Source organism: Castor canadensis, chromosome 2 (genome assembly GCF_047511655.1).
Source record: "Castor canadensis chromosome 2, mCasCan1.hap1v2, whole genome shotgun sequence".
In the NCBI taxonomy this organism is placed as follows: Eukaryota; Metazoa; Chordata; class Mammalia; order Rodentia; family Castoridae; genus Castor; species Castor canadensis.
In genome coordinates, this window is record NC_133387.1 from 54,708,423 (window position 1) to 54,724,875 (window position 16,453).

Sequence of the window (16,453 nt, forward strand, 5' to 3'; positions counted from 1 at the left end):
GAGTGAAAACAAACAAGTAAGATGTAATGGTAGCTAAAAGCCAAAAGAAGGTAATATAATTTATGATTTTCAAAATGAAGACTATCTAAGATTCTGTAGCTCATTCAATATTGAGATATTGTGACTAAGTGAAATAGTCCTGAATATTAGGATGAAGAAGTAGGAAAAGGGTTTGTGGCCCATAGGTGGGATAGTTTTATTTTTTAGCTTCTAAACATTAGATTTATTGAAAATGAACTCACCAAGAACAACTATAGGTCTTTATAGCCCTTCAGAAGATGGAACTTTGTGTTTTTAGACAAACAGGAAAATTAATGTTAGGCAAATACAATAACAAAACTAAGATTCAAAAATAGATGGCTCAAAAACACAAGCTCATGGATATAACTGAAGGACTGGCTGAGAATTAGATAGCTGGTACAACAATAATGTGTAAGAATTTCTCAGCTTTTTCACTTCCCCAGGGTGCCTTGGCTTTAACATATTAATACATCCGCTTCTTAATGTAACCTTATCAAAGTAGTCCTAAAGTCTATCTTTGCTGTAAGGTAATAATAAATTCAGAAGAGTAAGACACTAAAGTGGATAGCCACATGTTTTGGTACAACTAAATTTGTAATTAGTTGGAAAAAAAAGTATTACACTTACTCATACCACTGTTTATTGTGTTTTCGGTAAAGCAACGTATCCAAGGCAACAGCATTGACATCCAGAGCTCCTGGGGAAGGCCACTGGTTGGTGAGGTGGGCAGTTAACTCTTGTCTTGATCTTAAATCATTATTCTTTAGCACAGTCCTGTGAATATTAAGATGGTGAGTGCTTTTGTTTTCACTGTTCAGTAATGGCAGAGGAACCTAATGGCATCAATTTAGGCCCCGAAAATTCATCCTTTAAAAATGGTATGTTAATAGACTATGAACAGAATTACAGCAAGATTGGTTGGGACTGTGTCTGTTTGGTCTTTTGCAGTTATGTGCTTTCTCTTTCTCTCTAATGGTATAATAAATCACTACTATTGAAATTCAATCCTTTCCATAGAGATTATTATGAAAAGACTAAAGGATCCAGCAGCATTTTATATCTTAACTAAAAAACAATGATGATATTCTAAAATACAGGCTATTAGGTGCTATCTAAAAAAATAAAGACTTCATGTGAATATTTTCTAATTTAAAAACTCAGAAATAACCTACAAAAGCAATCTAACTCAAGTAAACAAAAAAACAAGTGAAATTTTAAAAAATACATTAAAATATACAATAAAAAATCCATGAGATTCCTATTAGTATTTTTGACATAATGACTATTAATAAATCTTCATGAAAATGATTAAATCACTGACAACTACACTGATTTTTCAATTATTGGAATATACATTTAAGAAATATTTCCTGATGATCCTCTGAATTTCATTTGTAACTGTTGTAATATCCTCTTTCACATCTAACTTTATTAATTTCTGTCTTTTCTCTCTTTTAGTTAGTTTGGCTAAGGGTCTGTCAATCTTTACCTTTTCAAAGAAACAACTCATTATTTTGTTGGTTCTTTTTTTCTTTTTGTCTCAATTTTATTAATTTCTGCCCTTATCTTTATTATTTTTTCTGTTTACTAATTTTGGGCTTGGCTTTTTCTTGTTTTTCTAAGACCCTGAGGTGCATCTTTAGGTTATTTATTTTAGATTTCTCTGATTTTTCTAATGTGTCCACTCATAGATATAAGCTTCCTCTTAAAATTTGTTGTATTTTCATTTGATTCTAGGATTTCTAAAATTTTCTCCCTTATATTCTATAGGTGTATGTTAAGTCCATTTGCTCTATAGTACAGTTTAATTTAGAAGTTTTTCTTTGTTGTTGTTGTTGTTTTGGTCTGGATGATCCATCTGTTCATGAGACGGAGGTACTGAAGTACCCCACAATTACTATATCTGTACCTAACTGTCTCTTCATGTCCTGCAGTGATTTTTTAAAATGAAATTAGGTATACCAATGTTTGGTGCATATAAATTTATAATTGTATCCTCTTGATGGATTGTTTCCTTGATCCAAATATTGTGACCTTCTTTACCTCTTTGACTAACTCTGGCTTGAAGTCTAATTTGTCAGATACAAATATAGCTACTCATGTTTATGTTTGGTTTCCACTTGCTTCATGTAACATATTCCATCCTTTCACATCCAAGTCTGTATATGTCTTTGCCAGTGAGGTGTCTCTTGTACACAACAGAAAGTTAGATCTTGTGTTTTAATCCAATCAACTAATCCACATCTTTTAATTGGAGAGTTAAGACCATTTACATTCAGGGTGATCAATTGAGAGTTGTTTGCTTATTCTTGTGATTTTTTTTTCCTGTTGATTCCAGTACTATTTTGTTTTGTTTTTCCTTCTCCCTTGTTCCTCTTGGGAGTTTTCTGGTTGAACATGTTTGATTATTTCCTTCTTCTCAATTGTTTGTCTATTCTTCTCTTGAGATTTTTTTCTTTCTTGACCTCTCATGCTTATTACTGTCTTTCTTTCCCATCTGTGTGTAGGATTCCTGTATCTTCTGCAGTGCTGGCTTAGTGGTCATGAATTGCTTTAGTTTGTGCTTATCTTGGAAGGTCTTTATTTCTCAATCAATTTTAAAGAATAACTTTGCTGGATATAGTAATTTTGGCTGGCAGGTATTTACTTTTAGGGCTTAAAATATATCATTTCATTCTCTAAGTTTCTGCTGAGAGGTCTGATGTAATTCTAATGGGTTGACCTTTGTAAATAAATCTGGCATTTTTTCTTTTGCATTTTTAAATACTCTTTCTTTGTTCTGTTGTCTTAGCATTTTGGCCAAAATGGAATATAGAGAGGTTCTTTTCTGATATTTATTTGGGGTTCTATATGCCTCCTGTATTTGGATTTCTGTATCTTTCTCAAGATTTGGGTAGTTTTCTATTTCCTTGAATAGGTTTTCTATGCCTTTAATTTATTTTTCAGCTCCTTTGGCCCCATGGATTCTTTGGTCTCTTGATCATGTTCCTAGAATTCTTGAAAGTTATGGTCATGCATTTTCTTTTCCACTATCACTCTCTGAATGCAATATTTTGTCAATTTTGTCTTTAATACCTGATATTCTTTCTTCTTCTTGATCTAGACTTTGGTGATTGATGATGTGTAACTTTTGTGTTTTTTATTTATTCTTTCATTTGCAAGGTTTTTTTTTCAAAATCTCAATATCCTGAGGAATTTCTCATCTATGTTGCTGACTTTTTCATCCCTAAGGTTGTTTGACAACCTTACTTTATCCAGCTATTTGTTTAAATTCTACTGAGGTCATTGATCATCTTTTTAACTATTATGACATATTTATTGTGGTTGGTATTCAGTCACTGATCATTTTTAAAAGTAGACTTTTGAATTCCTTTTGTGGCCTTTCAGCCATTTCACTATTTTTGGCTTTAGTTTTTGAGGAGCTATGAGCTTTTGGAGGAGTCATATTGCCTTTCTTTTTTATGTACATAACTCTGGTGTTATATGTGGACTGAGGGCTGAGCTAGTCAAGGGTCATTTGTTAACATCAGGGATTCATTCATTTTAGAAGCTTCTCTTTGTGTATCTGGAGCTACTACTAGCCCCAATGAGCTTTACAATCTGTAGGCTGGGCAGCTTTGCATTTGCTCCAGCCCTGGTCAGTTTTTTGCAGCCAGGCACAGCAAATGTCCAAGCGTAGGGTTTTCTCCTTAGTCCATAGGAGAGTGGGGAGGAACAAATAGAAGTCTAGATCTGCACTGGATGGGGAACACTGGAAAAACCCATTGCTCTGTATGCTGGTATCATAGCTTTCAGACCCTGTTCTGCAGTAAATCACCCTGTAGGAGGGAAGAAGCTGGGAAGAGTGTGGTCCACTGGACCTGGACTCAAAGCTCTCTGTCACAACTGACAGCAACCACACTCAGTAGGAAGGGCACTCCAGAGGCTGAAATACTCTATGGACATGAGCTCAGGTTTAGATTTCTGTAAAGTTTTATTCTTTTATATATTACTATGTTGAAATACGTATCTGCCTAGCCTGACCATGTCTCTGATGAATGTACATAATTTCAAAACAATGTAGATTTTATAAACACAACTTCCCATTGAAAGACTGAGTATAGCTTTCCTACAAAATAGTTTGAAAGAATACTGGACAGTTTTCAGTTTTGGTTGTTTTATTTTTCAAAGGAAAAATAGCTCAGTATCTTAAGCAAGACCTTCTTGGTATAACAGCAACAACAATCAATAAATATAATTTATTTTGAAGAAACTAGATAAATCTTGAAAAGTCCTTATACTTTCTAAAAATACAATTTGCTACTATATATAAGTATATAATTTGCCACCCACTTTATTTCTACTTAGGTTTATAATCTTTCTTCCTATGATTATTGATGGCTTATCTTAAAGTAAGTATAGTACAATTCAATGAAATACAATAATAATAATAATTTGGACTCATAAACACTAAAGAATTTTCTCTATATATCCTTCATATATTTTCAGGAGGAAATTATTTCTCATTTTTAAAAATTCAGTTATTTACCATCTCTCTTTAAAATAGCATTCTACAACCAAGTTGCTCATTAAGTAATTTGCTAAAATTCAATTTGTGATAATCTGTCACATGAATATGAAGTATCCCTTTTAATGATGTGCAGTATTTTATAGAATTTTAAATTTTCTTAGTAGATGTTCATCTCAGGTAAAAATGTGCAGTCCTAATAAAACATATTTCAATGCTACCATAAAATCTAATAATACTTTAAATTTGCTTCTAATAATACTTAAAACTTTACCACAATTATTTTCATCATGGGATGATTTGCACCCATGTCTCTGTTTGTGCTTTTCTTTTTACCTAGAATACTTTTCCTCTTTTCTCCCTTGGTCACCTGGAGAACTCCTGGAAAATTCTGTTCCAATGCCAATGTCCTAGTGATACTTTCTTTGGACCATTATTCCTGTACTGCCTCTGTAAAGTATATATCCTTCTGTTGCTGTACTTATGTACACACACTCAGATATACCAACATATCACTTAGATGTCAGTTGTTCAGTAGACTTTCTGATTCACCTTTTAAAATCTCAGTATTGAGCACATTAGACAATATTATTATAATTTAGAATGGAAAACTGATCTGATACTGGTAACTTCATAGGGCTCCTGAGCATGTCATACAATCTTTCTCATCTGTCCACAGCCTATATATCCAGTCTCCAAAATACACAAGTACTTGTCCTCTAAATTTGAATGATGAAAGCCACTATGCATTTTCCTATATTTATTTCACTCTTTAATGTCTCTTTTTTTAGCTTATCTATTTTCTTTGCCTGTAATACTCACCCTTTCCAAATGTCTCTGTCACCTTAAGGAATTGGCATAAGCATCATAACTTCTTTAAATTCTTCCTAGTTAACTTTCTTTCATGAGAAAATATTCATCCCCACTGTACACAATACAAGCCTCTACCATAGCATGGGTAATAGCTTACTGATCTTATTATTTCTTTATCTGTGTCCTCTGTAAGCACTTAGATAACAAAAACTAGAGCTAATTTATTTCTGTATTCCTAGAAAAGGGGTTCAAAAAGTATCAATAGAATAAACAATTACTGAATTACAAACAGCAAGTTTATCATTATCAAAATGAGCTATGGTCCATAGTTCTGAGTTTGAAAGACAGTAAAGTATTTCAGGCACCTTGAAAAATAATCTATAATCTGCAAGGAAAGATAGCAGTATAGGATACAGTCTATTCCCACTATTGGAAATTAAAGACCAATATCCCTTTCTTGCTAAATATAACCCCCCAAATTGAGTTAGTTCGCAATATTTAGGGAAATAAATTGCTGTTTAGAGCATAATAAATATAATTTATCTTTGCTAGATATCACAACAAACTTCTAATCTAGTAGTCTGCTATTCTGACTATATATTAGAATAACTAGGGAAGTGTTCAAAAACCACTGCTACCCAAATCTCATCTCTGATGCCAGGTGTGAGGTAGGAACTGCACAAGATGAGCTTGGGGTACTTTGTGCTAGAAAGCAAGGAAGCTATCCAAGACAAATGAGAAGCTAGGCATGTTGGCACACACCTAAAAGTCCAATATTCAGGAGTCAGAGTGGGGAAGATTATGAATTTGAGGCCACAATGGGCTATATAGTGAGATCCTGGCTCAAACAAAGCAAAACAACAAAAAGGATGAATGGGTCATGTCAGAATAATATAAGAATCAATATAAATAAAGGAGCTTCAATTAGTCAAAAATGGAACAATTTAAGCACCAAAAAGAAAAAAGAATGAGAGTAACAGAAGCTCAATTAATAGAGGCATGTATGCTGTAATTCAGGAACAAATAAGACAAATAAAAGGATCTTGCAACATCTCACCAAAATAAATGAGCTTATGTGGTAACTCAGGAGCTCACAACTCAAAACCCAGAAAATAAAGAAAAACAGTAATGATCCTAATAAAATTACAAGCCCAATTAAAAATATTTATTAAATCACCAAGTACTAAAAACACACTATAATAAATGTAGACTTTTCACAACAAAGAGCTGCTGATAGAAGAAGGTTCAGAAGGGCTTAGGATGTTAGAGTTAAAGTTTGCCATGAAGGCAAGGGCAAAACACACAAAAATGGGCTAAGTAAGTAACACCTCCGGGACTTAAACTGAGCCCAGTGGAACACAAAGTGAGGGTGTATCATGGTATCATGTATGATGAGAATGTAACATATTATTGGTTTACTGCATTTGACTGCACTAGTATATTTTGCACTCATTTAGAGTTACTTTTTAAAATACATTAACCTCTAGGAACAATCACTCTCTTATGAATTAAGGTGATTTTCTTTGCTACATTGACATCAACTACATATGAATCTATGTGATATAATTAACATTTTATAAGAAATTACATATAATAAGTTCACAATTTTTCTCAAAACTAAAAGAGAGAAAGAGAAACCAAAGCAAATTTTCATCTCTTTGTAACCATTAGCAAGAAGTAGGACATTAACATCTTACTCTGAAAATTAATATTCTTTAAGAACTGTGTTTCAAGGTAACCACCAAGTAGCTCTAAAGGAATGTTCTTTGCACATAAAGCCATAATTGTAAAAGGAATAACAATCAGATATCACCATTTTTTAAAATCCTAATTAATCAACTGCTATAGGTAATGCTCATCCATGGCTTAAACCATTAGATGAAAGGTTGATGTGAACTTTCACAAAGGTGAAATCAGATTGTCACTACATGAATCCACACTGTTCATTCTCAGAATCACTAAAAGTGAGACAACCAGTGTCCTTCCCAATATGACAAAATGTGAAGTATATAGCACTACGCATAAAATATTCTTGCCCAAAAAGCTAAACTAAAATTTAACTTAGCCTCTAAGAACAATTTTCAGTCCTGATTGTGTATCAGGAAACACTTGAGAAGCTTTTTAAACACACACTTGCCTGGGTCCCTCGTTTCACCAATTAAAGCAACATCTGTGGAGGTGAGGCTCTGTTAGGCATCATCATTAGAAAACAATTAAAAGTCTCCCTAGGTGATTCTAGTGTACAACTAAAATTGAGAATCACTAATTTAGAGTTAAGAGGATCCACTTTCCAGAATATGCAGCACAGAGCAGCACTTCTCAAACTTAATGAATCACTAATCCCCTGGGGATCTTGTTAAAATTGGGATTCTGATTCAACTAGCCTGCTTAGTAATCTGCTTAGAGATAATACTAATGAAGCCAGGTAACCTAGAATACTGAGCATATAGACCAGGGCTTTGCAATAGAAATATGTGGCACTTATGTAGTCACATGAAAAGGAGGTGAAATTAATTATAATAATTACTTAACCTCATATACCCAAAATATGATTTGTACATGTAGTCAGTATAAAAAATTACTAGTAGTTATTTTAGTTTATATTATATACATACTATCTGGTATGTATTTCACTCTTACAACAATCTCAATTTAAAATACCCACATTCTTTTTTCTTTTTTCTTAGCATATAATAGATGTACAGGGGGATGCATTGTGATATTTACATATGTACTTACAATGTATCTTAATTGGATTCACCCCCTCCATCATTCTTCCTCATCCTCCTTCTCCCTTCTTAGAACTATTTGGACAGGTTTCATTATTCTATTTTCATACAAAATACATCCACCATATTTGCCCTCATTCACCCTTTCCTTATGGCCTATCCCTTCCAAGTACCCTCCCCCAAAAAGGACCTATTTTCTCTTCCTTTCCTTCATTTTTTAAAAGTGTATACTGATAGTTCAAGGAGGTTTCACCTTAGCATTTCAGAAATGTTTATATAGTGCTTTAATCAGATCACCCCTCCCATTATTTACTCTTTATTTCCCTGCTCTCCTATTATTCAACAGATAACAGTATTTTACATTATATTATCTTCATACATGGATGGAATGTTTCAATATTTTTCACTTTCTATCATCCTCTCTCCCTTTCCCACTTCCCATAGTCCCCTTGGACAGACTCACTAATACAATCTTGTTCTCTTAATCTGTGTATGTATGCATGTAAGATGATATATGTATTTATGTGTGCATTTATCTTAGATGTCTAGCTTCCACATATGAAGGAAAGCATTCAACCTTTCACCTTTTGAACCTGGCTTATTTCGCTTTACATGATGTTTTCCAGTTCTATCCATTTGTCTGCAAACAACATATATTCATTCTTCTTCATGGATGAGCAATGTTCGACTGTAAATATATACACCTGAGGTCTGACATCAGACTACAATCCTCCTATCTATGGCCACCCAGGTAGCAGGGATCACAGGCATGTACCACCACACCCAGCTTATTAATCAAGATGGGGTCTAGCTATCCTGTTGTCCATGCTGGCCATTAGCCACAATCCTCCTGATCTCTGCCTCTCAAGTAGCTGGGATTGCAAGTATGCACCATCATACCCACCCCATACTTAAAAAAAAATTATAGCAGACTACACATAACATATGCCATCTTAACTTCTAAGTGTACAGTTCAGTGGTATTAAACACACTCATAATGATGTGAAACCATTAATATCATGCATCTCTTTCATTTTGTAAGACTGAAACTCTGTATAAATTAAACTGTTGCATTATACCCTTTGCCCCAGTCCCTGGCAACCACTATTCTGCTTTCTGTCTCTCTGATTTTTACTACTTTTGAGTGTCTCATATAAATGGAATCATAGCCTTTTTATGACTGACTTAGTTCAGTTAGCATGACTAATGTCCCCCAACTTAATTTATATTGTAGACTTAATTTATATTGTAGTGTATGGCAGAATTTCCTTGCATTTAAAGCTAAATCCATTTTAAGCTCAATAATATTCCATTGTATGTATATGTGTCTTGCTTTCCCATTCATTCAGAGAAGACACTTCATGATTTCTATCTTAAAAATCTATGTGGTCTCACCTATGGCATCTCTCAGGAAATGTCTCATGTGCCCCTGAGAATGCATATGCTGCAGAGAGTGCTCTACATATCTCATTTAGGTCTAATGGTTTATCATGTTCTTTAGGTTCTCCAGTTCCTCATCTTTCATCTTTTTGGCAGTACTGAGGATTGGACTCAGGGCCTTCTACCACTTCAGCTACATCTTCAGCCCTCTCCCTCATTTTTGAAGAACAGTTTTGCTAGATGTAGAATTCAGGTTTGACAGGTTTTTTTTTTTCTTTCAGCACTTTAAATATATTGGCTCACTGCCCTTGAGTGAAATCTGTTGATAATCTGAGGATTGTGTGTGACAGATTGCTTCTCTTTGCTCTCTAGATTCTGTCTTGAGTGTGATTATAATGTGTCTTGGTATGGGTCTCTAAATTCATCCTACCTGGAGCTCATCAACTTTTTCAGGTTTTTCATCAAATTTGGGGAGTTTCCAGACATTTTTTCTTTAAATAATCTCTCTGTCCCTTCCTTTCTCTCTTCTCCTTCTGGAATCTCCACAAAGCATTTTCTGATCTATTTGATACTGTCCCACAGGTGCCTAAGGACCTGCTCACTTTTCTTTAATCTTTGTTTTTTAAGGTGCCTATCTTCATGTTCATGGATTCTTTCCTCTGTGTGCTCAAATACGCCTTTGAAGTCCCCTAGTGAACTTTTTGTTTCATTTACTGCAATTTTCAGTTCTAGAATTTCTTTTTGGTTTCTTTTTAAGTCTTCATCATTATTTTCACTTCGTTCCTATTATTTTTTACTTTCCCCACATATTCTTTTAATTTCTTGAATATGTTTTAGACAGAACTTTTAGTCATTATGTTGTAGACATCAAGTCTTTTTTAGGAACAGTTTCTATTGATTTATGTTTTCCTTTGAACGGACTATACTTTCCTGTTCCTTTGTATACCTACTGTTTTTTTTTGTTGAATGTTGAAATTTGTACATTTGATTATTAATGTGGTAACCCTGAAAATCAGATTTCCTCCTTTTCCCATGGTTTGCTATTTTCATTATTTATTATTTTATTATTTTATCTGTGTTAATGATCTGTCTCAGGTATAAACTTAAGGTCTTCTTTAAGTCTAAGGCATGCATGGTAATATTCTGATTTTCCCCATATCTGTAGTTGTTATTTTTTTTAGTGGCCTAGTCTATTCTTGTTTGAGAGAGGGTCTTGCTATGTATCTTAGGCTGGCTCTAATTCAAGATTCTGCTGCCACAGATTCCTGAGTGCTGGGATAACAGGCATGTGCCAACACACCTGTCACAATGTCCTTAGTCTTTAATGTCTGATTTCCAAAGGGGAAAAAGAAGAAAATGCAGGAGAATAAAAGGATGTTCTTTAAATTTCCTGGAAGCCACTTCAGCCATGGGAGGAGGGACTAGCTACAATGGAGGATTTTGTATATGTGACCAGATGGCTACTAACTGTCATCATTTGTCCACTTTTAAATGGGCCATGATGCCATGAGGACATAACATATCATTCATCCTAAATTTGTGAAACAGATGGCATAGCATTACTAACTTCTGGTTTGCAGGCTAGTAGATCACACCATCAATACTTACCATAAATTACACCAACAAAAGGGTTCTTGAACTGTCACACCAGCCTACTTTTAACAATGAATAATTCTTTATTCTTGTTATTGTTGGAACTGGTGATTGAACTCAGGGCCTTGCAGAAGTAGGCAGGAACACTACCACCTGTACCACTCTGCCAGTAATGATTCTCTACTTATATTATCTAGAATCTTCAGTTTTCTCCCTAAGGGATCTTATAGGACATGTTATTATTGCTAAAATCTTTCAAACCACTAGCTACAAAAAAAACATATATTTTAGAGTCATTTGAACAGATTATCTATCCAAGGGTTTAAAACTGTGGATGTTGACAAAGCTTCCTCTTATACATTAATCACATGCACATAACCATGTGATTAATTATGCCAATCTATCTATCTCACTAGTCCCTTGAAAGAAGAGATCACGCCTTATTCTTCTTTGTATTCTCAGCTAGTGGTATCATCTCAAATACAAAACACACATTTAAGTAACTATTTATGGAACATAATTAAATATAAACATGATGTTTCCCCACTGATTAGCATAAATAAATATGACCATAAAAAGTCATAAATGGAATACTTTTCATAATCTCGTGAGAAATTTTCCATACAGTGATCCAAAGTACAGCAAATATTTTTAAGTTGCTTCTATATGTTTAATTGAATGAAGTTCAACTCCATGAGAAGTTAATTATGATCTGAAATTAAAAACTATTAAGATTTCAGACTTAAAAACTGCGAATTAAGACCCAGAATAATGCTATATCTCCCATGAAATAACATTAATCCCAATCACAATATTTGCAGATTTAACATGGTTCAATATTTTAAAATTCTACCAATCATAAACTTTCTATTCACATTTGCCTTTGTCACATTTGTGCCTTATAATATACTCCAAATAAGTATTCCATAAAATATATGAATGAGAAAAGAATGTGACACCTGTTAAATAGTAGTTAAACAGGTTTCCTTCACAACCATGTACACAAATATACATACATACACATATATTATTATTTTAAACATTAATTCAACTGCCATTTGGAAATTAACTCAAAAATAAGTTTTCTAAAACTCAGGAATAATACACTTAAGCCCAAACTCACTGATTCACTCACTTTCTGAGTGAATTTATTAAGGAGATTTTAGGTGTCTATAAACCAAATTAAAGGAATAAACATTCTCTGAATACCTTTTTCCTAGTTACATTACACCTGACACTATTTAATACTCTATTTTACAGATGAAGAGGCAGAGGACTCAAGATATTGATTAAAGACTGAGTTTACAATGGGCAAGCATGGAGTTATTTTCTGAAGGCAGTTCTAATTTGCAAGAAAGGCTTTAGTTTTTAGTGTGTACTACTCTCCACTAATTTTGGTACTTTATTATCAGACCCACAAAATGTTCAGATTTTGAGTATTCAAAGACATAATCCAAGAGTAATAGTACTTCAAAAATATATGTAAACTTTAAGAACTATTAAAAGAGCAAGTTGAGTGAGAAAGGATTTAAGTTATTAGGAATAGATAACACAATGTTGAAGAAAATATTACATGCCTCATGGTCCACCTCTAAATAGTTCTTTTCTGACCTTTTCATTGGAATATTGTAAGTTTTAATCTTCTTAGGCTGCTTTTATCTTCTTGGGATTAAACAAAGGGAATGTCAGTACCCAGCTCTGATTGCAGACATGTATAACTATTGGTAAACAATCTCATAACATAAGGAGAAAACAATGTTCACTCTCCCTATAGTTGAAAATGCTCATACTACTGTTTATCTTAAAACTAATTCTCATAAAGTAGTTAATTTTGAACATTCATAAGGGAACTTACTGTATTCTCCTGTTTGGTATCTTTTAAAGTGTTTTTTATACATGGGAATCTCATAAGACAATTTACACCAATCTAGAAATTTTAGCCATGTTATGTGAAAGTAAATCTTTAACATCAAAACTCAAGAAGTTAAGTTTAATTCTGATCAATGGCCATAATTTATATTTGGTGCTCTATTAATATAGTTTTAATCAAAATCTTCTTAAAGGTATTAAAAACAACCATAAAGTTCCTTTGGAAAAACAATAGGATCAATGACACCATTCTATCATAGAAGTATGATAAAAATTATAACTTGGATGTATTATTTTCTTGAATTAAAAAGTTTGAAGCCAGGTGCTGATGGCTCATGCCTGTAATTTTAGCTTCTTAGAAGGCTGAGATCAGAAACATTGTGGGTTGAGGCCAGTTAGGGCAAAAGGTTGATAATAACTCATCTCCACCAATATCTGGGCAAGGTGACAAGTGCTTGTCATCTTAACTACTGTGGGAAGTATAAAACAGGAGGGCAGTGGTTTAGGCTGTTCTGGGCAAAAAGCAAAACCCTATCTCCAAAATAACCAGAACAAAAAAGGTCTGAAGGCATGACTCAAACAATAGAACACCTGCCTAACAAGCACTAAGCCCTGAGTTTGAACTCCAGTTCTGCCAAAGAAAAAATCTGAGGGTCCACTTACTTTATCAAAAGTAAAATAAATTTCATCTATTCAAATAATTGATAAAATAAAAATTGATTTTTTAGAGATTAGTGGGTTTTGAACTCAGGGTCTCATATTTGGCAAGTACTCTTATCACTTGAGCCATATCCTCAGCCCTTTTATTATTCTTTCAGATAGGGTCTTGCTCTTTTTGTCTGGGCCAGCTTCAGATTGTGATCCTTCTACCTCTGACTTGTTTGTAGCTGAGATTACAGGTGTGTACCACGATGCATAGCTGTATGTTTTTTGAGATGGGATCTAACTATGTAGTTCAGACTGGCTTAGAACTCATCATCTTCCTGCTGGGATTATAAGCATACACCAGTTTGTCCAGCTCATTTGAATTTTATTGTTAATTTACATTAAACATGTTTAGACAAACTACCAGTATTATTTGCAAAAGAAAAATGAAATTATCTTCTTAACATTTTAATTGTAAAGAATAGCCAGAAATCTCTATTGTTTGGCTCTTGATAGTCTCCTTTCTGATAAACAGAAGTGAAGGGCTATGAAATGTTAACCTGCTCTCAATGAATGATGCATCAATAAGCCCTCTTTATATAATAAGAAAAAAATAGAAGAAACAATATGTAGACATATTTCTTCTCATCAAAATATAAATTCCTAGAAAATACTTTTTGGCTCTTAGTAAAACTTCGCATACTTAAAAACCTATCTTGTATATTTACTTAGTCTCAAAGTATCTCCCTACAAATTACATGTTAAATTACAAAAGAAACGCAGTAACTGTACATTAGAGAACATTATTTTATCCAAATCATTAAAATTACTATCACTAACAAATGGCCAACAGACTTCATATGTCTCTGGATGCTATAACCTGAAGAAAACAGTAACTTACATTGCAGTCTAACCCAAAATGGATAAGCTCATTCTAATCATAAGGTAAAAGCAAACAAACACAGTGAAATGTAAAATCACTACCTATTCTTAAAAAATATGACATGAGACAATATGGCATGAGAAACTGTTCCACGTTTCAAGTGATCGAACAGACTGAAAAACAAATGGAAAACATGATTCTGAACTGGATTTGATACCAGAGAAACAAAAGTTGCATTGAGGGACATTATTTGAACTATTAATGAAACTAGAATGTGACTGATAGATAAGATGAAAGTGCTAAATTGATTAAAACTCCTTAAACTGATCATTGAATTTTGGTTATATAAGATAATATCTGGCACATGGCTAATAATTTCAGCTACTTGAGAGGTTAAAATTAGGAAGACTGTGGTTCAAGACAAGCTCATGCAAAAAGTTAGCGTGATCCTATTTCAATCAAGCCAGACATAGCAGGGTATGCCTGTGATCGAGCTACCCAAGAGATTGTAGGTTGGAAAATCAGGTTGAGGCTGTCCCTATGCAAAAACACAAGACTTTACTTTAAAAATAATTACAGCAGCTGGGCACCAGTGGCTCACTCCTTATAATCTTAGCTACTCAGAAAGCAGAGATCAGGAAGACTGCAGTTCAAAGCCAGCCCGGGCAAAAAGTTCCATGAGACCCTATCTCGAAAAACCCATCACACACAAAAAAAAGGGCTGGTGGAGTGGCTCAAGGTGTAGGCCCTGAATTCAAGCCATAGTACCACCACCACTACTACTAATAATAATAATAACAGCAAAACAAGAGCTGGAAAATAATGGGAGTGAATTCAACTATGATATATTGTAAGAACTTTCGTAAATGTCACAGTGTACCACTAGTACAACAATAACTACAAATAAACAAATAAATAAAAGAGCTGGAGCATGGCTCAAATGATAAGAGAGCCTGCCTAGAAAGCATAAGGCCTAGACTTCAAACCCCAGTACCACAAACAAAAAAAGAGGAAAGACACATTGAAGCATAAGGCATAAGAAGGTATGGTATATGTGACCTCTCAAGTAGATGAAATATGAATGCATGTATGAGGAGAGAATTATAGGGCAAAAATGTTAAAAACTGGTGAATCTGTGAAATGAAATATGGAAATTCTGAGTAGTAGCCTCATAACTTTTCTGAAAGTCTAAAAATATTTCAAAACAAAGAACTGAAAAATCATCCTTCATGATTAAATAAAGGAAGAGTCACTATAATTAATAAAGGCAAATTTAACAAAGTGATGTAATTTGTACAAGTGCTTTGAACAGTGACAAGATAAAGAGCTTGTTGTACTAGAATGTAGCTCAATACACTACAGTTTTCTTCATAAAAATAATGTAAGCTATACATATTGTGTATAGGGATAGTCTAGCACAGCATGGTAATAATTCATTTGCCATGTCTGCACTTTGAGTAATACTAGTCTTATTATCATCTTTATGCAATCAATCAATAACTCAACTAAATATTTTAAAAATTAAAAATGTGCATTTGGAAGAATGTATACCAAGTTATCATAATTAACTCTGAGTAACACAACTAAAGGAGGTTTTACATGTACATGTTCTACAATGAACATGGATTACTTTTCTACTAGGAAAAATAAAATTAAACTTTAAAAAAAGTGAGAAAATATAATAGAGACAATCTGATTTCATAGAATCTGAATCCTTTAGTGAAAAAATTTTGTCTCACTGTTTACATATTACCAATTTTTTCTAAAGGAATCTCACTTACAGCTGATCTTGAAGTTCCACAATTATATATTCTAATTGTTCTTTCTCCAATTTATGGGCCAGATCAGAATCTTCAATCCTTTGAAGTAGTATTTTATTCTGGGAGACAGTTTCAGACAGTTGGTTCTCTCGAAGTCGTAAGAGTTCTTCAAGATAACCCTGGGAATAAAATATCACAAAGATAATAGCAACTGAAAAAGTTCTAAGACATATCTTAAAGATAAAATACTGAG

General features: G+C 33.5%; 1 protein-coding gene across 4 annotated transcripts in view; it reads right to left on the minus strand.

The window, feature by feature from the left end:
* Positions 1–16,453, minus strand: part of Rundc3b (RUN domain containing 3B) — a 201,850-nt gene that overhangs the window by 22,300 nt on the left and 163,097 nt on the right. For 2 of the 4 annotated variants that reach the window (XM_074064842.1, XM_074064839.1), the window contains exons 8-9: positions 16,222–16,379; positions 649–795 (exon numbers count right to left, since the gene is read on the minus strand). In XM_074064842.1, the coding sequence (XP_073920943.1) occupies positions 649–795; positions 16,222–16,379 (305 nt within the window). The remainder of the gene's footprint in view (positions 1–648; positions 796–16,221; positions 16,380–16,453) is intronic. The other 2 variants (XM_074064840.1, XM_074064841.1) reach the window with 2 other exon arrangements.